Raw genomic sequence first — 26,344 nt, 5'->3', positions numbered from 1 at the left:
TTTATACATGGACCGAAATTGAACCAGCAATGGAAATACCTTTTACAGTTTGGATCAACGGTTAACCGTTGGCAATTAATTGCAATTGCCATGTTTTGATACACGGTGTGAAGGCAACCAGCAGTAGGTCAGAATGTAGTTATTGCCCAGTCTGTGTTCAGTATGTTACATTTTTAAATACCAGGAAAAGAAGGAACTCTTTTTTTTGCTGTGGATATTGTATTAGCCATTGTCTGTATTTGTTGTAATTTCTGGTTTTTCTCTGTCTCTGTTTCTCTAGGTCTTTCTCATAAGGTTTGCCATTTACACCTTCTCTTGCTCAAGTTTTATTGAAAAATTAATTTAAAAAATTGAGAAAATTACTTGTTTAGCTATAAAAAATTTGGAAAATAATGTTTTGAAATTATAATTTCATGAAGCAGAGATAATAAGTGTGTCTTGCTTATTTCAAAGATGATTTGCAGAATGCCCAACACAATGCCCCAATCTCAGCCTGCATTGTTAAAAAAGATATAGTTATCTTGCTTGTGATTTCCCTCAATGCAATGACGTACGGGTTACTGCTGGATCATGTTACTATTTGATGTGGTTTTGCAATGAATACAACAGGCTTGTACAGTACAGTCTGGTCTTTTATTTTGTAACGCTTCCACGGAAGCTGTCTAGCGTTCACATGACTCTGGACGTGCTTAGATTAGCATATCTTCTCCTATTGGCAGTCTCACGGTCATATGATGAGTCACTTACAAATATCATCTCGTTGAAGATTTTGCTGTGTTCTACAACATGAAGACTTGACGGATCATACAGTGTGTTACATTATCTCCTGAAAGGTTCTGTCGTAGTTCGCTGTCTTGAGAAAACAAAGTAAATAAATAAATACGTTACGGGCAGAGGTAAGCAGATTCTCATACTTCCTCATCTCTTGTGCATTTTGGACCAGATTGTCTGAACTACGCGTTAATAAAAATTCTATAGTATATCATTGTACAGTTGGTTGACTTGAAGCTTGGAGAATTAATTGTTATGATGATATCATAGGATCGAAGTCCTAATTCGAGATCTGTTTTACTGTATGCAGTGAAGGAGCGATGTCCACCAAGTTAGAACAGTATCGGGTACGGATACGTACTGAGTTGGACAGAGTGGTGGACTTCTGGTTGAAATATTCTCATGACACACAATATGGGTGAGACGTTAAACGTTTTTCAAAAACGTAAACAATTATAAAAAGTATAATACATCTTTTTGCATGTGAGAGGAATTAGTGGCAATATATTGAAAGTATTGCTGTCAAATCCCCCCCAAACACCACTATCACATTCTCAACCTACTTACTGACAAACTTTTCTTTCCAGTGGATTTTTCACATGTCTAGGGAAAGAGGGAAAGATCTATGACGAACTGAAGTATGTTTGGTTGCAGGGGAGACAAGTAAGTGATCCCAGCATCTCAAAAAGTGCTGTGTTCTTGTCAAATACTTCAAAGAACTTACTGTGAAAGTGCATTAGTTTGTGGATTCTTGAAGTAGCTTCTTTCTTTGCAGGTGTGGATGTATTGTCGCCTGTACCGGACCATGGAACGATTTCGCAAGCCTGAGATCCTAGAGGCTGCCAAATCTGGTTTGTGTTGTGCGTGTGTAGAATGCTGAATATGCGTGGGTTCTGGATTGGACCCTTTTCACTGACAACATGTTGAGGCAGATGTTTGACACACAGACAGTAAAAATCCACATAACAAAGAAATCAAGGCATCAGAGCAATCATCTTACCTCTCTGCTGGTTAAGGGTCATTGAACTTTAGGACTACTAAGTAACCATCTTTATTTCACGAGGGACAGACAAGGACTTTTTTTTTTTTTTTTTAAGTTGGTGATTTAGCTAATGAGTGTGTCACATCATCATCACCTGGCTTCCTAGCAAACATTAAGACTCATTTAGGCCATCTAAGTGATGTGGAAGAAAAACATGCTGACAACTTATCATTAAGAGAAATAGCTGTTTTTGTCTTGAAAACACATGCCAAAATATTAATATGTTAGCAATTAGGTGGTGTTAATAATGTGAATGAATGAATAACTTTGGTAATGTTTGCTTAACAGGAGGGATGTTTTTGCAGCGCTTCGCTCGAGTTCCCAGTAGCAGCAACCCCTGGAAGTGTGCCTTCTGCCTGACTAGGGATGGCAAGCCAGTGAAGGTACAGCGGACCATCTTCAGTGAGTGTTTCTACATCATGGCCATGGACGAGCTTAGCAGGGTCACTGAGGATAAAGACATGCAGGTAACAAGACTATTACAAAACATTATAAATCTTACTTTTCTTGTCAAACTCACCTTTATCTGAATATAAATACAACTGGACTGTACGTAATACTAAAAGATAGACTTTGTTTTAAAAAGTCAATTACGGCTAATAGTTGATTAATAATAGAGGAGTAATAATTAACATTGTTGCTTTCTTTTTTCTGATTGGCTATTCTTTCTCTCTTGTTGCCAGGCAGAGGCTGAGCAGATGATGAGCCAGCTGATTCATTGGGTACGGGTAGATTCATCAGGCCTGGGGAGGCCTCAGTTGCCTGGAGACACACCTGTCAACAGCATGGCTGTTCCCATGATGCTGCTGTGCCTGGTGCAACAGCTCACAGAGGAGCGGGGACAGGAAGTGGCAGAAAAGTACAGGGAGGTTGGCGATTGGTGTGTGAAACAGATACTGCAGCATGTCCAGGTATTGGAATTAATTTGTCAACATTCATACTGGTCAGGATGATTCAAAAGTTCAATCGAAAATATATATTTTTTCCCATAATTTTCACAATGTTTGTACAGAGAGGTGGCACAGCCATTTTGGAAAGCGTCACCACGGAAGGAAAAGAACTTCCAGGTTGCCAGGGCCGACTGCAGAACCCAGGTTAATAAAGCAAGTTTAACATTTATTTTGAGTGATTTATCCACAGCAGGTTTTCTCTAACATTTTGGAGGTTTCCTATTTCCTTATCTCCTACCACCTTCTGGCAAAGGCCATGCCCTGGAAGCAGGCTGGTTCCTGTTTCAATATGGAGGGCTTCATGGGGACCAGGCCCTACAACAGACAGCTGTGGACAAGTTCATGGAGGTTCCTTTTCTGTCCGGCTGGGATAAGGAGCACGGGGGGCTTCTCTACTTCCTGGATGTGGATGGTTATTGTCCCACACAGGTACACTGACAGCAGGTTTACATTTACATTTAGTCATTTAGCAGACGCTCTTATCCAGAGCGACTTACAGACTGCCAGGTTTAGAGAAAACAGTCAACTTTCAGGGCGTAGACGACACAAATTCAAGTTTATTGCCATTTGCCAATAAATACAGGAACGTGCAGGACAAACTTGTGAATCTACACCCTGATATTGTTGTGCTTTCTAATATGTTTAACTACTTCTTCAAATATCTCTCTCTGTTGTCACTGATCAGCTGGAGTGGAGTATGAAACTGTGGTGGCCACACTGTGAGGCACTCATTGCATATTTGATGGCCTACAGCCAAACCAAAGACTCTGCCTTGTTGGAGCGATTCTCTGCGGTTTACAACTACACCTTCAGCAATGTAAGTCACCTGCAGTGGCACTTAATCCACAATATGAACCGTTTAGTAATAAAACAGGGGCATGTATCTTCATGTATGATGACATCTTTGATTTCATGTAGACAGATTTAGTCCATGCAATGGAATCAGTACTTTAATTTACTTTTGTTGTTGACTTTATCCAGTTTTCGGATCCTGAGAATGGAGAGTGGTTTGGTTATTTGACACAAGAAGGAAAAGTTGCACTGGATTTTAAAGGAGGCCCTTTCAAAGGTAAGAAATTCAAGTAAAATTAATGTGTATTTAAACTTGTACAGTTTTATTTAACATATATATATATATTTTTTAGGCTTCTTCCATGTTCCGCGATGCCTGTATATGTGTGAGCAAATCCTGGACCGGCTTCTTGATGAACAGATTTGAGGTCAACAACTGCTGTGAATACTGGAACTGTATTTTATGTCCTATCCAGTCAATATACCAAATCTGTTGAATCATGTTAAGTGATACTTATTCATAAAGGACTAAAAAACGTTTTGTGATTTAAAAATATATTTCTTCAAGCCTTGCTATATATGAATGACCTGTCTGTCCTTTCAATACAGATGCCTGCGATTCTGATGTTTTTGTAATTTGAGAATTACAACACAGAGGGGTACATTTGCTCGTTCATAATTTGCAGTTCAATATGCCCACCGAATTCAAGTGTAAAACTTAACATATATGTAATACCGTAACATCTGCAGATGTGGAACACACACAAATAGCCTAACTAAAATAGTGGGCTCTACTGTTGACATGTATTTACAGTAGTGATTCCAATTAACAACTAAAACATAACACAAACGTATTTCACAACATAAAACATGGCTCAACATTGCAAAGAGGAAAGAGAACCATGAATTTCTGAATCTGTGTTTACATATGTAAGGTCTTGAGTCGGGATAAAGAAGTCAAAACGAGAATTTGTTATAGGCCTAAATATGATCATATGATCAAGGAATAGCAGTAGATAGGCCTTCATTAGATTTTCAACGTGTATTTCTCCATTCATAAACCTTTATAAATCATTGACGTCTTTTGTTTTTTGTTTGACCGATTTTAAACAAGCACTTACGTTTTACAGTTTACGGCCAGGAGATGTCTCCAATTCATTCCGGAAGTTTTTTTCGGAGGTGTTTGTTCAAAAAGAGTACTGTTGTCAATTGAATAAAACAATCCGCTGATCGATACAGTGAGTTTTTAAGGGCTTTTCTTTGTTTCACTATCGATATTTCTGCTACTACATTTGAACATTAAATTGTGGTGTGAACCGAACAGTACTACTATCTACTGCTCTATCTTCACTTAGTGTTATGAACTGTTCAGAACCATGTTTGTTGCCGTCTCTTGAACACAGCCTATGTAACGTCGCGGAAGTGTAACACACCATAGAAGGAAGTTCAAGCTCATAGATATCCGGTAAATGTTGACGGCTAGAAAGTAAGTGATATGGTTAAATGGGGCAAAACTTGACAATGGTTTATGAATGTAAAATAACGTTACACACAGTGATTCGTTTAGGCTTGATTCAAACGAGGAATTCGAAATTAAGCACGTGAACGTTGATACAAAGTAGAAGACATTAATGTTCCTCTGAATAAGCTACCAGCCTGTAACGTAACAGGATAGCTTCAAGCTTGTTTTGCTAGCTTAGATTGCTAGACGGAGTGGCGAAAAATTCGTCTAGATGGCGCAACAGCTGTAATAAAGAACCTGATCGGCAGCCATTTCGGTTGAAAAAGCAGCGTACTTAAGAACCCCGACGCCATGTTTTGCTATCGTGACTAACGGTAGGATTAGTCCGTTACCATTTCCTTTCGTAGCCTGTACTGTAGGCTACAATCCTGTGTTTATTCAACGTCATTAACTTGGCTGGTTTGGAATATTGGCTTGCAATGGCACACCACGGTACTGGTCACAGGTAAGAATCGAAATGACTTGCAGGATTTTGAATTCTGAAACTAGAACTTTAGCTCTAATTTAGTGGACATTTTTACAAGTGTACACTTATATTGAAACATTAAGACAAGTTCAGTGACGATACCTTAGTGGTTTAGGAGTGTGATATGCAAGGTGTGGCGAAATTAAGAATTTGCAGAGGGGCAATTTGTAGAAGTGTGAGGTACTGTTTATCTAAATATGAATGTCCAAATAATTGATACAATATTCATCTATGGATAGAATAACTTGAAGAATTATAAAATAGTTTGAGACTATTTTTTATTCTTGAAGTAGAGTTTTTACTAAGGGCATTACAGCAGAAATGTAATACATTTGTTACTATTGCATAAGAGAAATACACACAAAGCAGCGCAAGATCCACTTTCACACATTCATTTGATAATCTTTTTTTTTCTTGTAGGCTTACTTTGTATCAACATAGATGCGGGGCTTTAGCCTAACAGGTGTAAGCTGTGTGCTGCAAAACAGTGGTTTGGCCTACCATGTTAACACAGGTATGGGGCTCTAGCTGCCTACCATGTAAACACAGGTATGGGGCTCTAGCTGCCTACCATGTAAACACAGGTATGGGGCTCTAGCTGTCTACCATGTAAACACAGGTATGGGGCTCTAGCTGCCTACCATGTAAACACAGGTATGGGGCTCTAGCTGCCTACCATGTAAACACAGGTATGGGGCTCTAGCTGCCTACCATGTAAACACAGGTATGGGGCTCTAGCTGCCTACCATGTAAACACAGGTATGGGGCTCTAGCAGCCTACCATGTAAACACAGGTATGGGGTTCTAGCAGCCTACCATGTTAACACAGGTATGGGGCTCTAGCTGCCTACCATGTAAACACAGGTATGGGGCTCTAGCTGCCTACCATGTAAACACAGGTATGGGGCTCTAGCTGCCTACCATGTAAACACATGTATGGGGCTCTAGCTGCCTACCATGTAAACACAGGTATGGGGCTCTAGCTGCCTACCATGTAAACACAGGTATGGGGTTCTAGCAGCCTACCATGTTAACACAGGTATGGGGCTCTAGCTGCCTACCATGTAAACACAGGTATGGGGCTCTAGCAGCCTACCATGTAAACACAGGTATGGGGCTCTAGCAGCCTACCATGTAAACACAGGTATGGGGCTCTAAGAGCCTACCATGTAAACACAGGTATGGGGCTCTAGCTGCCTACCATGTATACACAGGTATGGGGCTCTAGCTGCCTACCATGTAAACACAGGTATGGGGCTCTAGCAGCCTACCATGTAAACACAGGTATGGGGCTCTAAGAGCCTACCATGTAAACACAGGTATGGGGCTCTAGCTGCCTACCATGTATACACAGGTATGGGGCTCTAGCTGCCTACCATGTATACACAGGTATGGGGCTCTAGCTGCCTACCATGTAAACACAGGTATGGGGCTCTAGCAGCCTACCATGTAAACACAGGTATGGGGCTCTAAGAGCCTACCATGTAAACACAGGTATGGGGCTCTAGCTGCCTACCATGTATACACAGGTATGGGGCTCTAGCTGCCTACCATGTAAATACAGGTATGGGGCTCTAGCTGCCTACCATGTAAACACAGGTATGGGGCTCTAGCTGCCTACCATGTATACACAGGTATGGGGCTCTAGCAGCCTACCATGTAAACACAGGTATGGGGCTCTAGCAGCCTACCATGTAAACACAGATATGGGGCTCTAGCTGCCTACCATGTAAACACAGGTATGGGGCTCTAGCTGCCTACCATGTAAACACAGGTATGGGGCTCTAGCTGCCTACCATGTAAACACATGTATGGGGCTCTAGCTGCCTACCATGTAAACACAGGTATGGGGCTCTAGCTGCCTACCATGTAAACACAGGTATGGGGTTCTAGCAGCCTACCATGTTAACACAGGTATGGGGCTCTAGCTGCCTACCATGTAAACACAGGTATGGGGCTCTAGCAGCCTACCATGTAAACACAGGTATGGGGCTCTAGCAGCCTACCATGTAAACACAGGTATGGGGCTCTAAGAGCCTACCATGTAAACACAGGTATGGGGCTCTAGCTGCCTACCATGTATACACAGGTATGGGGCTCTAGCTGCCTACCATGTAAACACAGGTATGGGGCTCTAGCAGCCTACCATGTAAACACAGGTATGGGGCTCTAAGAGCCTACCATGTAAACACAGGTATGGGGCTCTAGCTGCCTACCATGTATACACAGGTATGGGGCTCTAGCTGCCTACCATGTATACACAGGTATGGGGCTCTAGCTGCCTACCATGTAAACACAGGTATGGGGCTCTAGCAGCCTACCATGTAAACACAGGTATGGGGCTCTAAGAGCCTACCATGTAAACACAGGTATGGGGCTCTAGCTGCCTACCATGTATACACAGGTATGGGGCTCTAGCTGCCTACCATGTAAATACAGGTATGGGGCTCTAGCTGCCTACCATGTAAACACAGGTATGGGGCTCTAGCTGCCTACCATGTATACACAGGTATGGGGCTCTAGCAGCCTACCATGTAAACACAGGTATGGGGCTCTAGCAGCCTACCATGTAAACACAGATGTGGGGCTCTAAGAGCCTACCATGTAAACACAGGTATGGGGATCTAGCTGCCTACCATGTGTACACAGGTATGGGGCTCTAGCAGCCTACCATGTAAACACAGGTATGGGGCTCTAGCAGCCTACCATGTTAACACAGGTATGGGGCTCTAGCTGCCTACCATGTAAACACAGGTATGGGGCTCTAGCAGCCTACCATGTAAACACAGGTATGGGGCTCTAGCAGCCTATCATGTAAACACAGGTATGGGGCTCTAGCAGCCTACCATGTAAACACAGGTATGGGGGTCTAGCAGCCTACCATGTAAACACAGGTATGGGGCTCTAGCAGCCTACAATGTAAACACAGGTATGGGGCTCTAGCAGCCTACAATGTAAACACAGGTATGGGGGTCTAGCAGCCTACCATGTAAACACAGGTATGGGGGTCTAGCAGCTAGGCTTTGGTGCCTCATGATGAGGCAGGAAGCATACAATGTATCTGCTAGAGCCCGACCGATAAAGGATTTTTACCGATACAAATATTTGGTGATTTAAAAATCCGATATTCCGATATAGGCCGATTTATAAAAAAATATTTTAAAAATCCAGAAACGCGTAACAAAACAAACTGATTTCCCTAACAGTAGTTATTTGTAGTTTACAGTTAGTCACTTTTAGCAGAAGTTCTTATCCAGAGCGACTAAGTACAGGGACATTCCCCAAGGCAAGTAGGGTTAAGTGCCTTCCCATGGACACAACATCATTTGACATGGCCGGGAATCCAACCAGCAACCTTCTGATTAATAGCCCGATTCCCTAACTGCTCAGCCATCTGACTCCTGTTATTATTTCCTCACTAAAATAATGTTAATGCAGTTTCTGATAAATAAAATGTGTAAAAATACTAGGGCTGTCCCCGACTAAGATTTTCTTTGGTAGACCAAGACTCGACTAAAACGTCTGAAAATCGACTAATCGAAATTAGAAACACTTTTTTTTTTTTTCACAAAAAAAAATGTACAAACATTTTCCCGATCTGACTCAATGGCTGCTGGACATTGCAGATTCAGCCGCAATAGCCTACTAATAATAAGACTCGTATCACCAGTCCTGTAGTAACCGAATGCCGATGGTATTTAGTATCTCTTACAAAGTACTACAAATTAAAAATATTGTTCGTTTAACATGCAAATCATCAGAGCGCGCTTATCACTGCCTGAAAACTTGCAGCATGCGAACTTACGTAGAAGCTGAGTGGGGAACGGTGCAACAGAGAAAGATTTTGTTGTCTTGGCCGGAGAAGATAATGTCATTCGATTTGGATGTGATTCTTATAATAGGCATATTCATTTTTCAACCCAGCGCGTTAGCATGAGCGAAGTAGGGCTAGGCCAACTTACGGTTTTCAGGTGGTAGGCTACATCATATTCGACGTCGAACTATGAAAAATAAACTGTTGTTGGCAGAGTTTGCATTCAACGTTTTTCGAGTCATCCGGTACTTTTAAATGTAAATGTAATTTAATGAAATGCTGCCATACCACAGATTTCTTTGCCATTTTGACTAATAACACCGACAAAGTAGGCTATGGCAGAGTTTGTAGATACCAAAACAAAGCGCAGATTAACGAAAGGGAAAACAGTAACACCTTTTCTTTTAAATTATATATTTTTAGAGTTGTCTTAAATATTTATAATTTATTAGTTTATTTGTCTTAAATAATATAATCTACAATTTCTGTAGAACATTTAGTTAATTCAGCAATGATGACACAAGCGTGAATCAGATCTCACACTGCCATACGGCAGCTCGACTAAAAAAATCTTAGTCGACCAAGAGCATATCGACCAGAAAATCGACTAGTCGACTGAGTGGGGCCAGCCCTAAAAAATACAAACTTAAGATATGAAAGTCCTTTGAAAAAATAAAATAAAAGATTTCTATTCATTTATCGGCCATTATAAATGCCCATACCGATAGTTTGGAAAATGCCCAATATCGTCCGATGAAACATTTAAGTAATCTTTAAACTGGCATGGGCACTCTCACCTAAGGCTTTGAATTAATAGTAATAAAAGTTACCCATTTAGCTTTAGTTGTTTTCAAAGTTTGAGATTTCCCAAATGGATATTGTAATGGATATAAATGTTCTATTAAACAGATTTGTAATGTAATTGTCTGTGGCAGGGTATAGTGAGATTAGTTGATGTTCCAAAGGGTTGTGTGATGATTACAATACAAAGGATTATACAATATTAGCAGATTTTCTAGGATATGGAATTTGTAACTAAACTCTAACTAAACAGTAGAAAAGCTTATAATATTATGACTAACATATAAAGCTTCTATGCACAGAAACAACAGAGGTATTCTCCATTCCTCATCAACTTGGTTAACAAAACATAAACTTTGTATTACTAAATGATGATGAATGATTGGCAAATAATGAAACATATTGGTATTGCAACTGATTGTATATCAAATGCATGCATACTGTAGGCCTATACATACTGACAGTGTTTTAAATCTATGGAAAACAATCCTGAGATATGCAATATTTAAACTTTATTCATCATTGGATTATTTGCAGCATGTTTGCCAGTTTGATCAATATTTGATTTTGCTCTGCTATCTCTTGTGCAGTGGGACAGGTGTGTTTTACCAAGCAATGCCTGCAGTGGGAGCCGATGGAAGAAATGTCATGCAGCTGATTCCTGTCCAAAAGATCAACGGACAGTTTGTTCCATCGCAAACAAGCCTTCCCGCAGTGCAGACGGTTGAACCGCAGAGAGCGGTTGTCATGAACTTTGCCTCTGCACCCATAGTTAGAAATATGTCAACTATTCAACCCTCAAATAACGGAGTGAAGAAGCAACAATTTAACATTCCTGGCACCCCAAATCCAGGGCAAGGACTAGGAAGAGGCCATAGAGTAGATGTTTCTCAACATAATTCTTTAAAACAGAGTCATGCCTCACTGAAACCTTCAAGTGCACCTCAGGTAGTTTCGCCTGTGACACATTCACCAAAGAGTGGGACGGCATTATCACTCATGAATACAAACAAGATGCCAGTAACTGTTAAATCCCCTGTGCTCCCCAATGGACAATACCTGCAGATACCCCCCAATGCGAAAGTTAAAACCCTACCTATGTCTGCACTCCCTCCAGGAATTAAGAAGCAGCTTTTTACCTCGGCAGCGAATTCTCCCACAGTTCTCTATGTCTCGCCTGTGACAACCATGAACCAAGGTAGTTTGCAGCCCTGTCAAACTGTAGCTTCCTCCCCCAGTACTCCACAGAAGACTTCTGAACAGACACCCTCTGTATCCTCATCAATGCCCTCAAAACGGTTGCCAAGGACTGTTGCCAAGGACGGCTCAAAGCCAGTTACTCCTATCAGGTGGATAATTGAAGAGCAGGATGGCTCACCTGCTCCCTGCCTTGTTCCTGTAAATCCCTCCGTTATGGCCTCTGAAATCCTGAAGACTGTGGCAGAAAGGGAAAAAACCAGCAAGGTACAAGAAGTTACAGCAGAAAATCCATTGACTCTGAAAACTCAGGCAAAAGCAGGTGAAGTGAGAGACAATGCCTTGGTGATGTGTAATGGGAAGGTGTATTTTGTGGCCAAGAAAACCCCTGAACTTTGTAAGCTGATGGCGAAACCATTGGGGGCCATTGGAAGCCTTTCCGAAAAACCAATAGGTAGAGGCAGAAGCAGTCAGGGTAGAAGTTTCTTACCATCCCTGCTATTAAACCCTTCCATTGAATCTCAAGCGTCAGATAAAAACAAATCGCATTCCAACTCCATTGTTATCCCAGATGGACCAGATGAGGTTATTGACCTGTGTGATGATGACTCTCAGGATGACCCGACCCTCCAGGCAGAACCAACTGCTAAACTAACCGAGACAGACAAAAGTCGGCCAGTGACACATGAGGATGAAGACTCCAATGTAATATTTGTCTCATACATCCCGCCCAAACCCGTCTTTAGATTCAGCTTACACCAAATGAAAAGAGACCCGGGGAATAAGTTAAAGGCTGGGCTGAAATCTGTCACGAGTCAAAATACTGTGGGTGAACAGAATGTGACTGATACTCAGAGCAGTGTTAATGTCTTGTCAGAAGGAAGTTGTACAGACATTGACATGACCCAAGATGTGCCAATCTCTACAGTTCATGCAACTGACCAAGAGTTGAACACCAGTCTTGACAATATCGTTGGTCAGAGAATGAACACCTGTCGGGGTACTTTGTCCAGCATGGAAGTGAAGGATTCCTTGGCAACTGACCAGGCAGTAAAGGTTTTAGCTGATCTATCTGTCAAGGAAACAGTGACTTCACAGCATGTTGACATCACCCCTGAAATAGCAGAGAACAGAGCTGTTTCAAGTGATCAACAAGAAGCAAGGAATGAGCAGCCAGCCATCACCTCCATTACTGACCAGGAAGTAAAGGTTTTAGCTGATCCATCTGTAAAGGAAACAGTGACATCACAGGATGTTGACATCACCCCTGAAATGGAAAAGAACAGGGCTGTTCCAAGTGATCATCAAGAAGCAAGGAATGAGCAGCCAGCCATCACCTCCATTACTGACCAGGCAGTAAAGGTTTTGGCTGATCCATCTGTCAAGGAAACCGTGACATCACAGGATGTTGACATCACCCCTGAAATGGAAGAGAACAGGGCTGTTCAAAGTGATCAACAACAAGCAAGGAATAAGCAGCCAGCTGTCACCTCCATTACTGACCAGGCAGTAAAGGTTTTGGCTGATCCATCTGTCAAGGTAACAGTGACATCACAGGATGTTGACATCACCCCTGAAATGGCAGAGAACATGACTGTTCCAAGCGATCAACAAAAAACAATGAATGAGCAGCCAGATGTAACCTCCAAAGACATGGATAGCGCCAACAGCAATGCTTCTATACAAGCAGAAAAGGATACCAATCAAAATCAGGTAGGGGAAACCATCTACCTAGATTGCACTAGCTAGTTGCATTCTGGTTGCCCATTCACATATTCAGCAAGATTTTATGAATTTGTGTCCCTTTTTCAGAGCAGTCTTAAACGGATGTTTGGGATTACATCCGATGTAAAAATTATCTTAAAAAGGATTGACGATGTACAACCTGAGATTCCTCCAAAAGTGCTTCCTCAGATTGGACCCATATCAAAAAGTGCATTGGAGGGTATCCGTAAATTGATTCAAGGTTCGCAGATTAACTTAAACAAGAGGAAACATGACAAAACACAGGTAACTAGTTTTGTTCTCCTTTTCACCAGTTCATTAAAAACAAATCTGACATTTAATGCTACGATTTACTTTTTTCTGTCACCAGGGGTGTCCTCAAGAGAGCAGTGACGAATGCCCAAAGGATAGCAAAATGCAAAAAACTGAAAATGCTCCAATAGCATCTCGTGATTCAGACAATACTAAAGAGGCTCTAATAAGTTCAAGTCCTATACCTAATGCATGTGTTGTCAATGTATCAGAAGGTTCAGAACAAAAATCTCCATGTGAAGACATCGCCATGGCATCTGTGGAGCCTCAGTGTCTCTCGACCGTGAGGGAGACGTGCCAAAGTTCGGCTATAGAGATCTCTGCCGTCGACCTTTTCTCTACAACACCCATGGACCCTGATGAAATCAAGCGTCATGAGAAAATCCGACGCTTGAAAGAGCTTCTGAGGGAAAAAGAGGCTGCTCTCGAGATGTTGAGAAAGAACATCGACTGAATTCTCCAAGTGCTTTGATTTGTGTCAATATTTCATATATTTATGTACAGTCATTTATAACAGTTTTAGATGTACCTCATTTTTATTAGACACTAGATTGCAGTTGTCTGTTATTTCACATATTTCACGACTGTTACTCCGCTTGACTTTTTCCACACTGGATTGTAGCATATATTTTTAGGTTTGATTTAAACTGTTCATTTAAACAGTTTGCTCCAGTTTTATATTATTTTCATTTGTTCATTTGTAGTTGGTATGGTAGTACAACCCATGAACACTGAATATTGACACCTTTTATGATGTTTATATATGATGGGAATTATTTATATTATCATTATTTACATGGCTAATAAACCAGTAAATTGACTAGTTGAAATCCTTTTTTCTTTTTTTCCTCAACCTGGCCTCTACACTTAACATATTCTTAATTCTTATTATTCTTTATTAAGTAGTTTGCAATACGGATGATATGTAGTGTACAATAGTGTATTACATTATTGTTTCATAATGTTTTGTTTTCATAACGTTACCCATTCAAAAAGTATATATTTTCGTTTATAGCCGGATGTCTAAAGAACTACAATCATGGATTCAGCCCGTAACAAAGGCATTTTGCCTTTATCTGGGGCTTGTAGTTTGATATCGCTAGAGCTAAAGATTTTCCTTACGAAAACAGCCCTCCGCGTGGCCATAGTGTATCATCACACAGTCGTCGTCACCACCACCATCAGCAGCTGTGTTTTGGGTCTTTCATCAAGACCCTCGAAGACGTTATTTTTGGCTTACTTCAGAAAGCGTTCACCCTTGCACTCTGAAGTGCATTCAGGTACGTACCACGGCGTTCAGGAAGCAGCTCGAGACAACTCGGGTATATAGTTAGTCATTATCTTCCTAACCATAACGATAAACTGCATATTAAGAAAGCACGTTCCTTTTATGTAAAATGATCTGCCTCGTGTTCTTTAATCTATGCATTACCAACTATTGAGATAGCTGGTAAACGTCAAGTTGCTTGCTAGCCGGAGTTGACCAATTAGCTAGCCGTGTATTTGCATGGCCGTTGTTTCCTAGAAGAGGAAGCATTAAGTTAGATAGTTAGCATGCTGCAAGACAGCGATTTTAAATACATAAATAAAAAGCATGCTAGCTTTTGGTAGGTTATTGCGGAAAGGTATAACGAATGCTATCATTATTTACTATTGTGTTGCTAACGCGGTTTGTCTACGCTTTTCTTCAGCTTACAGTCAGACTGCACTTAAAGTGGACAAGATGCGGGGCATTCATACCCTGGATAACTTTGAGATATACATTCCCAGAGAGGCAGAGGTAATGACCGTCCCTATTGGGTCCCTCCGAGTCTCCGTCCTGCAACGGATGGGTGTGCAACGTTCTCGCTGCGGCCGTAGAAGCTCCAATGCTTCTGTCTGTATATGGATCTCTCCAGTGGTCATCAGAGAGCGAGTACGTTCACTGAACAAGCTCGACGCATCTGACATGGCCAAGACCAACATGGCCTCAGTGGTGACCCAGGAGCTGAAGACGAAATCTGGTCCTTACCACATGTCCTTCGTCTCCTCCAACTGTGTGGCCTTAAGAGTCCTGGGAGAGTTTTTGCAAGTCAGTGGAAACGAGACGCGGCGGATCCCTGCCCAGACTAGCCCTCTCCCCCACGGCACTGCCACTAAATGCCCCAAAGATGCCATCATTATCCACCACAGGAGGATCTTTCTATCACTCAAGAAACCTGATCTAATCAGACGCCCAAGGGGGAACTTTGTGACATCACCTGCTCTGCCGTTTAAGCCACAGAGAAAATTGGTTCTTGAATCGTCTGCTGTTTCAGCAAAACAAATGGTAAAGGCCCTGACTCCTTACCATATCTGCTCAAATCCCTGTCTTAGTTTTCATCGCATATACTTAGAAAACAGTACTTGTGTGCATGATATGGTAAACTTGCATAGCATATACCTCATAACGACACCAAATGTGCAACTTTCCACATTATGGAGATGCAAAGTTTCAAATGCAGTCTCTGAAAAGGCAGTTTGTTGTTTGTGATGTTTCCTTGTCGCTAGTGTCATCCTGTGCCTCCTGACATTACTTGTGATAATACCCAGAGAGAGAAGGCATTTCTTCAGAGGTTCGGCGTGAAGCGCTTCATCCAGGTGACTTTGTCCAGACTCCCCTCCCAGGACCCGACGGTACTGCAGTCCACATCACAGCAGCAGCCTAAGGAAGAGTCCCTCTACACACACCATGTAAGTCAACCAGTTTACCAATTTGAACCTATTTAATTTTATTTGTTAGGAGTTTTTTTCCACGGTGACATCATTTATAGATGATTATTGTACGCAGTTCATGTTCTGATGTTTGCATATAATCAAGTCGCTTCATCCCACCCTGTAATTGTGAAGTAGTGTATGTAATCATTTAATCTCAGTTCATGATTTGAAGGCATGTCTGTAATGTGTCTCTACCCCAGAATGCAAATGAACAAGATGCATCAAATATTAACGGGTCATCAAAGAAGACACACAACACAGATCTGAAACAGAAAGTGGAGGTCCTGAGTGTGTTGAAAGATGACCCTATGAACCAGGGGGATGAACAATCTCTCTCTAAAATATTCTGCACTAACCCTCTTTTTAACAAAGAGATTAAGGAGGTTGGTGGTTGCACTGGTATTAAGTGTTCTACTCCTAAAAAGCATGAGGAGGAGGAGGAGGAAGATGGAACAGAAAATGGCTGGGACTTTAAAGGAGAGGAGGAAGATAGAACAGAAAATGGCTGGGACTTTAAAGGCGAGGAGGAGATTGAAGCTAGAAGTGGAACGGAGGCACCTGTTACAGATTTCAACACGGTCGTCATCAAAGGGGAAGACGCAACTTCTGATACAGCTGAAGCTTCGAGTGACAGCCCAAACGTCCAAAGGGAATCCCCTAGTGACGACAGCGGCATGCACTTAGAGATGGACGATACTAAGGATGGGACTGTGGGAGACGGTGGTCTAAGTTGGGGAGTGGAACATCCACTAGTGCCGGCTTTCTCAACCCCCGAGCAACATTATGGATTCGACTTTGATCAGTTGGCCCGCGAGGAAGCGATCGACCGCATCAGAGCCAAGCTGAGGGAGAGTGAGGCTGCCCTCTGTAGTCTTCGCTCTCTAAGATGACTGTTTGTTGTCATAGAGACGCTAATTCACTCTTCACAGTACACCTGGTAGACCGGTGTTTCCTGGACAATCAGTTAATCTAGATTAACTGATTGTCCCATAAAGGGGGATCTGAAAAGCACAATTTAGTTTGTTTTCATCACATGAGTTTAATATTAGTATTTGGTGGTTTAGATGGGTAGATTATTTGATGCTTCTGTATCCCAAAGTGGTTCATTGTTAGTATTGAAGACTAAAATCCCTCTCTTGATAAAGATAAGTGAATAACTATTCATCTTGGGAAAGGACAGACATTCATATTGGCTCACTTAACTGCAAGTTTACATTTTAACTTTTGAATTTTCAGATTCATTTTCAATCGAACACTGTTAGAATTTAATGTTACGGTACTTCAACATCTAAATTATGATGTGCCACAGTATAATCCAGAACATTACAGTTTTGAGTTATTCACCTAACATTGAATGCATTGTAAAAGATTGAAACGTTCAATCACCGATAATTGATTCACTAAAGTTCCAAGTCTGATGTTTGCTCTGAAATAGTTTTGTTTATATTTTTCTTTGTGTATTTCTAATGCGACCGACCTTGTTCAATAAAGGAACCAATGTCTGTACAAAGGCAATGTTTTGTTCTTGTTTATCACTAACAAGTTGTGCGTTTCCTTGCTGTGGCCATATCTACACAATCAACTCTAATCTGTTATTGCTTCCTACTGGATATAGTGCAGCTGTGATGACGATGGCAAAGTGTCACTGAGTAAATCTCAAGCTTGATTCCTGTTTTGTCTTGCCTTCTCCAAAGACATAGGAGAGCTGATGTTGACTCCTCCCACTAGTCTGTTCATTTGGTCAAAGCCAAGGAATCAAATACTGGATCCATCGTGTGTTATGTGCAACATGAGCAGTAGAACAGTTTAGTGGTCATTTGCCAATTCAGGTAAAAAATGCACATCTCTTTGGCCATTTCTAAGGCAAGTCATATTTCTGCAGAGTTATCTGTGCTCTATTCTATGAGGGGATGTTTAGGAAATACTTCAGACTGTCCTCACACAAACACATATGAAACACATTCACATATGAAACGTGCACACACATTCATACTACTGAAAACTCACATCCACATATCTGAAATGCTCGCATCGACACATGAAATGCATTCACATTGACCTGTGAAATGCTCACACGCGTTCATACTACTGAAAATGTACATACAAAATGCTCGCACAGATGCAGGTGTCACCTGCGTTTGTGCATCTCTACTCAGAGAGGAGGAAAGGGGAAAGGAGAACAGAGTAATTTTGAAATAAAGAAAAGATTTCAACCTTTCAAAACTCTTTTTTACAAAAACTTTGTTTGAAAATATTGTTTCAACTTTTTAAAACTTTTTTTAAAATAATTGTTTCAATCTTTCAAAGAACGTGTTTGTGTAAGGGCAGTCTGAATTATTTCCTAAATGACCCCTAATACTATTCAGTTAAGGGAAGCGTCATCCAAGATAGCGTCTATTTAACCCTTGTGTTATCTTCGGGTCATTCTGACTCATCAGTCATTGTGAACCACCGTCGTATTGCGACAACTTTACCGCATACAAAAACAAAGTGAAGCATTTTCTTTTAACCATTGGGCTGTCTCAGACCCCCAACATTGCGAAGGTTAAAAGAAAATTAGTTTTATTTGTTTTTGTATTGGGTAAACACAACGATGGTTCGTTATGAACCTTTGGGTCATGTGACCCGAAGGCAGCACAAGGGTTAAAACCATACTCTATGGCAGCAATTCCCAAACTGTGGGCCGCTAGGTTAATACAGGTGGGCCGCCAAACCAATGAAAAAATTCACTATTTATATATACTGTTGGTAAATGATTATTACAAATCGTACTCATTTTTTTATGACATTTTGACACATCGAAAACACCAATAGTTATGCATGGCACGTTGAAGACCAACTCACATTTCCGCTTTAACTTGCATACGCCCACTTCAATCCACTATGCATGCATCACTTCCGCATATTGCATAATCCAAGTTAACAACTTCCGGTAGCAAGCAGTAAAAAAAATACAAAATAAATAAAACGGAAGTTCTACACCTGGCCTGGCCGTGGTAGTTATGCAGGTTACCTCTACACTCTTTGTGCTTACTTAGGGCTGATGGACACTCTGATTGATAAAATACATTTTGCCGTGAAAGCGAACTGTGGTGTTGTTAAACGTGTGATAAACGCGAATTAAGTGAACTGTTGTGTTGGGTGGCCGCCCATGCAAGTTTGAGCTATACAAGTGGCCCGCAAAGTGGAAAAGGTCTGGAATGGCTGCTCTATCCTATATTTTACTAGAGGATGTGTTACTTGGTTACGAACAAGACAGAGCTCACACTAAACTATTAAACCAACATATAACTTCACTACTCAACAAAATTAATTTTTTGTGTCACATAATCCTAAATGAGATTGTTAAGCACCGCAGGACAACTTCAAAACAGCAGCGACGGCTCTCTCGCTGACAGCATCGATACAGTGTGTTGAGCCGATACAGGACGTAAGGTGGTGAAGATACAGAAGTGAATCTTCTGTCCGGCTCGGGGTTGAGGGGGGTGGAGGAGGGAGTAGGGAGGGTGGGAGGCTCGATCGTCTTCCAGGTCCTCCCCCTGCCCCCGGCCGGGTATAAAACCACCGCTCGGAGGCCTTGGAGATGCTACTCCTGTGGAAGGAAGGACAAGAGAAATGAGCGGGAAGGCAGAAAGAATGTGCTCGGAACGGTCACCACACTGGGCGCCCGCAAGAGAGAGGGCGCTGAAGGTATGTTCTGGATGCTGACGGGGTTGGGGGTGGGCTCAGTGGAGGAAGCTCTCACTAATTCAGCTACATCTGCAAAAGCTATCTGAGCTTGTTTTGTTGTATTAATGGGAGTAAGGTATTTAGATATGGTCATTCTTTACTTGCGGAGCTGTAGAGTTATGGTTGATGCTTCCCAGGGCATAGGATGACTGAGCCTGGATAATGTTTTTGTTATGGTACTTTGTAGACTGGGGTGTATCTTCAGGCTGGTTTTATCCTCTGCATTGCAAGCCACACATGCACCTAGTTTTACTCCAGAGGTATGCAGCTTGACATTTATCTAAGGCATAGACTCTTGAAAATAGATCCCCATCAAATTGAATCCTAGATACACAACAGTTGCCCCTCAATGCTTGAGGCCGTAGAGTATTTTAAAGTCATTTAAATGACAGTTGACTTTTGCCCCATAGCTCCCAGGCAGTATTTGCCCATATGAACTGACCCAGGTCTGATATATAACATTCTAACAATCAAAGAATAAAATATTTGATTAAACCTACATCCATTCACTTAGAGAGAATAGTGAAAGCAGGGTTAGTTGGGGTTCAGTGGATGCCAAGGATAACATCTGGATGTGACCTCAAGGCTTGTTTTATCGAATGTACCACCAATGCAGCTTTGCATGTCACACAGAGTGAGATATCCGGTAGCGTGAGAGCATGCAGTGTAAAACAGTGATGGGCCAGCTGGCCCCTCTAGAGATCCTGTAACTGTCCTTCAAGTTCATCTGATAACAAACCGCCCAGCGTGAGAGTGACAGCGTGAGTTCGTACCCAAAGCTGCTATCATACATTATGTTGTCTAAGACTCATAAATCTACTGTATATTTTGTAACTTGAAGTACAAAAACAAGCATCAAGGCTGACTTCATGCAGCAGTGGGATCTTCTTGTACAGCTGGGCAGACTCTCAATCTCCTCAGCTTATCTCCATCAACCGTTTGATCCTCTTCATGAACAAGCATCGTCACCAGCTTGATCTATATGTTAAGAACTGAAATCACAATTTGTGGATTGAAAAGATTATAGAAGCCATGTTTATCACGATTGAAACTGACTATTGTCAGGTACAGAGGTGTAATACAGGGTCATATGAGTGATGATATGTAATTGATCTACTTCTGTAAAACGGACTAAATCAGTGTTTCTCCCTGTCTGCAGGTGTCTTGTTGTCGGAGTGTCTGTTTGCTGTACTCGGTCCTTTGCCTGGCGTCTCTGCCGACCCCCACCAAGTCTGATAACCCTCGCTGCGGGACTGAACTAATGTCTGATCTGCTGTTTGTTTGTGGAGACAGAGGCTTCCATATCGGTGAGAGACCCTTGTTGCTGAGATCTCTTTGGGAGGTCGTCTGACCCTGTTTCTTTTCATTAGTTCAGAATGGATAGAATAGATATAGAAAAGAAGAGACCCAATTTGTCTTTTCACGGTAGTTCCTCGTGGCGTCTACGGCACTCTATCTGACCCCGTCGAACTCTGTTTTAATTTCATCTCGTTTTATTTTAAAACATTTCAATTTACCATAAAACAAATTCTTGCTACCCATGGGACCTTTCACCCCATCCCCTTTTCCCCGGGTCCACCAAGGACACTTGCAGGACCTGATATCGTGTGCTGTCCCATCCAATGACAAGCCACTGTGCTTACAAGAACACTTTGCCACCATGAGAATGATAGCCATTGTTATTACAATTCTTATCCACGCAGTAACTTTTCAAAATTGGTGATCAACAGTGACTATAAAAGGGGGAGGTGGGTACTTATCCTGCTAAACCAAGATGCTACCATAAATATATATGGCAGCATCTTGTATATGTATATATATATATATATATTATTGTTCATGCTCCACATCTGATCTGAGGTCTCATTCATGAAATAATTGAAGCACTTCCTAATTCCTTATCCTATGAGATTTCTCTGATCGAAGTCCTGATTTCCCTTTCTACTGCATCTTACTGGCATAGGTGAATTAGCTGTGATGACTGGGCTTCACACGACAAGCTCCCTGGATGATGACATTCAAAGTATTTAATAAGCGACATCAAAGTATTATAAATAATTAAAGTGTAGCTAGTATTATTGTGCGTTTGGTTTTAGTCCCGCCCAGGGGAGGGTACAGTACACAGTTATGGAGCGGGCTCTGTTTGAAGTCCTGTATCCTGTCCTCTGTTTTCCCCAGGTAAGCCCGCCGGGTTTCGGAGTCGTTACCGGCTACGGGAGCATCGCATCGTGGACCAGTGCTGCCTGAAGGGCTGCAGTTTGAACTACATGGAGACGTACTGCGCCAAGCCCAGGAGCCGTCGTTACGTCGCTCCCTCGCCCCAGCAAGTCACGGTGGGTGATCAACAGCGGCAACAGCAAGGTTGACCTGAATACCTCATTAAGCATCTACACTACATCTGTTATTGAGGGTCTTCGAGTTTATCAAATGTTTCTCTTCCAAGTAGGCGTTCATCAATGATAGATATGGTTCATGTAGAGCAGACTCACAAAGTGAACGAGTTACTATGTATACTCTGACCTGCTGACTAACACCTTTGTCTTGCTATTGGCAGGAGCAGCAGTTTCACACCGTATTTCACAGGAGGTTAGTGAAACACCTGGAAACGGCCAAAGGGCCACACAGACAAACGCACGAAAGAGTCGAAAAGAACAACCCGCACGAGAGACGGCACAGAAGTTCAAAGCCTGCTGGCAGACACAGAGAACATCCCACCACCAGCTCCCCGACACTCTAGGAATCCTATTTAAGGACAGTCATCATGAACTGGGAGAAATAAAAGAAAGCGTTTGTGTCTAAGTACCATATTCAAGCTGAAGTTGAAATGATGATATCTGTCATTTAAACCGTGACAGGGCCAAACTTCACTCCATGTACTTTATCTCTACCAAGTAGGGAGACTAGCTGTAAGAGACTTGAGTATCTGCACATCTTGTCTATTGCATCGTTTTTTACATTATATACTACTGTTGTGTACCTAATAGGGAGGTTACCTTCTTGCTTAAGTAAGTTTGAGGTATGCATGCCAGTGTAGATATATAACTTCACCATCTGTTTTCAAATTACTACACTTAAGGTATCTTGCCGAAAGAAGCATTTGTGAGAACAAAATATTTATTACTTTTTATATTTGCTTTTAAACTTGTATGTTTGATGAGCATCTAGTGCAATGTGTTTGTGGCTACAAGCTGGCGACATGAGAATTCTGTGTTCCATTATTTTGATGTATCACGTGAAACCTTGACAAGTACAATATTATGAAATACAATATTTAATGCAATGAAACCTTATTCTCTTGTCTTTCATTTCAGACATACAGTAATAATCTTCTCTATTAGGTCAAGAAAGCAGGTGACAATTGTTATTCTTCACTTCCCATTGCCCTTGCCTATTATTTTTGCGAAGGCCGGCCATCTTCTCACGTCCCCCTATCTATTGTTACAGCCCAGCTCAGAGAGAGTGAGAGTGGAAGAGAGTGAGGTAGAGAGAAAGAGAGAGTGAAAGAGTGATAGGGAGAGAGAGACAGTGAGAAAGCGGAGCAGAACGACACAAATTTACCTCTTTGCTGCCCAGTCAGTAAATGTAATGGAACTGTAACAAATGAGCGACTCTTTAAGCTTTTTGCTGACAAATACAACTCTGTATTTTGTGTTACCCCACAGAGAATAACTTTATTTAGATAAATATTTAAATTGCAACCCTGAGAGAACAATGGGGCTCTGATGTTGGGCCAGAAGCACACACGCACACACACACGAACACAAAGTTCTGCTGACAATGTTCACAGTTGTTTTTTGACTGCATTACCCAATATCATTTTTCCACTTCTTGTATTTGTGGTTCAGCTTCCAGTTAAAATCCAGTTTGGGTCCCATTGTACAAAAAGTGCAAGAAAAAAATGAGCCTTCACGCATTTACAGCCCTTCCAAGATATGGTCCCACCAAGCACAATGGTTTTTCTTCAGGATATTGAAAGGATTGTATGTAATATAGTCTGTGCTGGAGGGCAGCAGTGGCATGGCAGACCATTCTCTATGCACCTTAAAAGGATAAAAGAGATGGTAATAAAAGTGTCTTCTAAATACCTGATTTACCTCAGAACTGCAGGTGCTGCAAAGACATTCCATTCAGTTATGTTTGTGGAAAACAAACAACATCATAAAAAACATATTTGATGCTCTGCTGGGAGTAAAAAAAAAAAGATTTTATTATATCAGCCCATGAAATCATCTTTATCTGCACCAATTCTGTCCTGCAGGAAGTAGTGCAGGTTTACCATCGAAACATACTTTTTTGCTTGTTTAGTGACATTTTCAACATACACACCGAAAGCCAAACCTACAGAATATGAAAAAAAAATATGTTCTAAATCACATCTGTTTGACACCTCAGTTCTGGCCACCAGCGACATCACCACAGGTGCAAGCCAGTTCAAACCAGACAGTTTGATTACATTTACATTTAGTCATTTAGCAGACGCTCTTATCCAGAGCGACTTACAGTAAGTACAGGGACATTCCCCCGAGGCAAGTAGGGTGAAGTGCCTTGCCCAAGGACACAATGTCAGTTTGCATGACCGGGAATCGAACTGGCAACCTTCAGATTACTAGCCCGACTCCCTCACTGCTCAGCCATTTGACTCCATACACAACAAGACACTTTGAGCGGTGGGGTTTTCCTGCTAACAAAGATGGGTCTGGGCTTTTTAATTTTGCAACACAGTAACGGCTGCCTCGGGCCCCTGATAAGCCCCTAAGTTGAGAGCCTGTATCCCTGTGCTGGTCTGCGTCACAAGCCCAGATTGCACCATTTACTCCCTCGGTCCAGTGCAGCCTCTTTCTCTGATAACGGCTTTGCTTATGTTTGATCCTCACTGTAAAAAAAAGAAGAAATCCCTTCTCAGGGGAAGACGAGGGAAAAGATAGAAGAAGAAAAAAATGTGCAGTGTCACGGATGGAGTTGGGTGGCTACTAAGTAATTCGCAGTCTTTGACCCTTTGCACAGATGTGGGTGCTCAAGAATATTTTCCTGGCTCAGCAAATCATGCATTATGAGCCCTTACAGGCGTTTCAGAATCAGAATCAGAATGGGATTTATTTGCCATGAAAGTTTGCACAGACAAGGAATTTGCTTTGGCAGGAAGGTGCATACAATAAACATATAGGGACCTAAAATTTAAATATGTGGACTATCTATACTAAGGGTACATGAACTAGCATGTTCTTGCCAGGCAAAGTAACCCTGTAAACACTCACACGTTGCATGAGTTAAATATAGTGCAACAGACTAATTAAAACCACTACTGCAATGCATCTGCACTCAGTGTGTCTGGCAAAGTAAGTCCCCACCATCGGCTAACTGAATTAACTCTTTAAAAACGTAAAAATGTTCGAAAGGAACTTTTTAAGGTCAGAACCAGAGAGGTGAAGCAGGAGTGAATCAGTCCTGTAACCCCGGTGATAGGGTCACATGACACAGAGTCAACATGATACTCCACCGGTGCAGAAGCTGGAGTCTGAATGCTATCTCTCAAGGCTGATGGGCTCTCCAGTCTCTCTCCCTTCACTGCAACAAACCTCAGTTATCAACCTTGTTGGAGCGCAGGTGCACTCACACACAAGCCCAGTGGCCATGGAGCCTGCCTGTGTGTGTGTGTGTGTGTGTGTGTGTGTGTGTGTGCTTCTACATTTGTGTAAATGCGATTGCATTCATTTTAATGTGTTGTTTTTTTATTCATCAGGTTTATATAAATGTTTTTATTATTTCTCTCACTGTTATTATGATATTCATTAACATCTAGCATCCAAGTGAGCGTTAGAAATATTTAGAGTCAGTCCATGATTGTTTCTCAACACAGTGATTGTGTGGAGTCAAACAGTGATCCTGGTGCCCTGGTCAGCAGAGACACACACAGTTCAAAAATCCCTGTAACCATGACACCTGGGTATTTGACCATGAGCCCTTCAGTAATACTGTGGCACAACAAACAAGAACTGAGATGGTGGGTTTGTGTGAATGTAAACACTGTGATAGCTAACTGAGGCCCACCTGCTAGGTCCTAATATCTGTTGAGTTCCTCTCATGGGGACTGTTGTGTGGTCCACCACTCCCTGTCTAGTCTGACACACAACTGTGTAGTGTGTTGTTGGAGAGGAAGTCCTTGTCAACAGCTGTCCAACCGAGTCAAGGCAGTGGGAAGACCTGGTCATTCCATAAACATTGGCAGCTGTGTAGTCCTAAAACTACTAAAACTACTATAACTTCTTTTGTCCAGGTTATTCCATTCATCCCCCTCATCCTAATCTATAATCTGTCACCAGAGGTAAATCCTAAAAGAGGACTATATTCACATATACCTGGGTCTTGGTGTTTCTTCATGACATAATTAACGACAGGGAGTCAGGTGGCTGAGCGGTGAGGGAGTCGGACTAGTAATCCGAAGGTTGCCAGTTCGATTCCCGGTCATGCCAACTGACGTTGTGTCCTT

The 26,344-nt window shown here is 41.8% G+C and overlaps 4 protein-coding genes across 4 annotated transcripts; all 4 read left to right on the top strand.

The window, feature by feature from the left end:
* The first annotated feature begins 755 nt into the window (after window positions 1–755).
* On the top strand, window positions 756–4,110 carry renbp (renin binding protein). Its single transcript, XM_067240026.1, has 11 exons — window positions 756–896; window positions 1,082–1,189; window positions 1,359–1,434; window positions 1,547–1,622; window positions 2,102–2,280; window positions 2,497–2,724; window positions 2,826–2,907; window positions 3,017–3,192; window positions 3,449–3,580; window positions 3,745–3,832; window positions 3,909–4,110. The coding sequence occupies exons 2-11, from the start codon at window positions 1,092–1,094 to the stop codon at window positions 3,980–3,982; spliced, it is 1,209 nt and encodes a 402-aa protein (XP_067096127.1). The 5' UTR covers window positions 756–896; window positions 1,082–1,091; the 3' UTR covers window positions 3,983–4,110.
* A 935-nt stretch (window positions 4,111–5,045) lies between these two features.
* Window positions 5,046–14,212, top strand: lrif1 (ligand dependent nuclear receptor interacting factor 1). The gene is made up of 4 exons (XM_067240837.1): window positions 5,046–5,522; window positions 10,749–13,068; window positions 13,168–13,365; window positions 13,451–14,212. The coding sequence occupies exons 1-4, from the start codon at window positions 5,497–5,499 to the stop codon at window positions 13,844–13,846; spliced, it is 2,940 nt and encodes a 979-aa protein (XP_067096938.1). The 5' UTR covers window positions 5,046–5,496; the 3' UTR covers window positions 13,847–14,212.
* A 488-nt stretch (window positions 14,213–14,700) lies between these two features.
* si:dkeyp-110g5.4 (uncharacterized protein LOC561637 homolog) lies at window positions 14,701–17,630 on the top strand. The gene is made up of 4 exons (XM_067240440.1): window positions 14,701–14,714; window positions 15,084–15,700; window positions 15,922–16,104; window positions 16,329–17,630. The coding sequence occupies exons 2-4, from the start codon at window positions 15,116–15,118 to the stop codon at window positions 17,016–17,018; spliced, it is 1,458 nt and encodes a 485-aa protein (XP_067096541.1). The 5' UTR covers window positions 14,701–14,714; window positions 15,084–15,115; the 3' UTR covers window positions 17,019–17,630.
* A 2,113-nt stretch (window positions 17,631–19,743) lies between these two features.
* On the top strand, window positions 19,744–22,594 carry igf3 (insulin-like growth factor 3). Its single transcript, XM_067240753.1, has 4 exons — window positions 19,744–19,818; window positions 21,017–21,164; window positions 22,036–22,190; window positions 22,412–22,594. Exons 1-4 carry the CDS (start codon window positions 19,744–19,746, stop codon window positions 22,592–22,594), a joined length of 561 nt encoding a protein of 186 aa, XP_067096854.1.
* Window positions 22,595–26,344: the final 3,750 nt, after the last annotated feature.

The sequence above is a fragment of the Osmerus mordax genome, chromosome 7 (assembly GCF_038355195.1).
Source record: "Osmerus mordax isolate fOsmMor3 chromosome 7, fOsmMor3.pri, whole genome shotgun sequence".
NCBI classification, from domain to species: domain Eukaryota; kingdom Metazoa; phylum Chordata; class Actinopteri; order Osmeriformes; family Osmeridae; genus Osmerus; species Osmerus mordax.
This window is presented reverse-complemented; position numbering and strand designations above follow the sequence as displayed.

Coding starts and splice junctions, on each gene's coding strand:
- renbp (XM_067240026.1), top strand. CDS start 1,092: ATGTCCACCAAGTTAGAACAGTATCGGGTACGGATACGTACTGAGTTG. Junction 1,190..1,358: donor TCTCATGACACACAATATGG/GTGAGACGTTAA, acceptor TTTTCTTTCCAG/TGGATTTTTCACATGTCTAG. Junction 1,435..1,546: donor TTTGGTTGCAGGGGAGACAA/GTAAGTGATCCC, acceptor CTTTCTTTGCAG/GTGTGGATGTATTGTCGCCT.
- lrif1 (XM_067240837.1), top strand. CDS start 5,497: ATGGCACACCACGGTACTGGTCACAG. Junction 13,069..13,167: donor AGGATACCAATCAAAATCAG/GTAGGGGAAACC, acceptor TCCCTTTTTCAG/AGCAGTCTTAAACGGATGTT. Junction 13,366..13,450: donor GGAAACATGACAAAACACAG/GTAACTAGTTTT, acceptor TTCTGTCACCAG/GGGTGTCCTCAAGAGAGCAG.
- si:dkeyp-110g5.4 (XM_067240440.1), top strand. CDS start 15,116: ATGCGGGGCATTCATACCCTGGATAACTTTGAGATATACATTCCCAGA. Junction 15,701..15,921: donor CTGTTTCAGCAAAACAAATG/GTAAAGGCCCTG, acceptor CCTTGTCGCTAG/TGTCATCCTGTGCCTCCTGA. Junction 16,105..16,328: donor AGTCCCTCTACACACACCAT/GTAAGTCAACCA, acceptor TCTCTACCCCAG/AATGCAAATGAACAAGATGC.
- igf3 (XM_067240753.1), top strand. CDS start 19,744: ATGAGCGGGAAGGCAGAAAGAATGTGCTCGGAACGGTCACCACACTGG. Junction 19,819..21,016: donor CAAGAGAGAGGGCGCTGAAG/GTATGTTCTGGA, acceptor CCCTGTCTGCAG/GTGTCTTGTTGTCGGAGTGT. Junction 22,191..22,411: donor CCTCGCCCCAGCAAGTCACG/GTGGGTGATCAA, acceptor TGCTATTGGCAG/GAGCAGCAGTTTCACACCGT.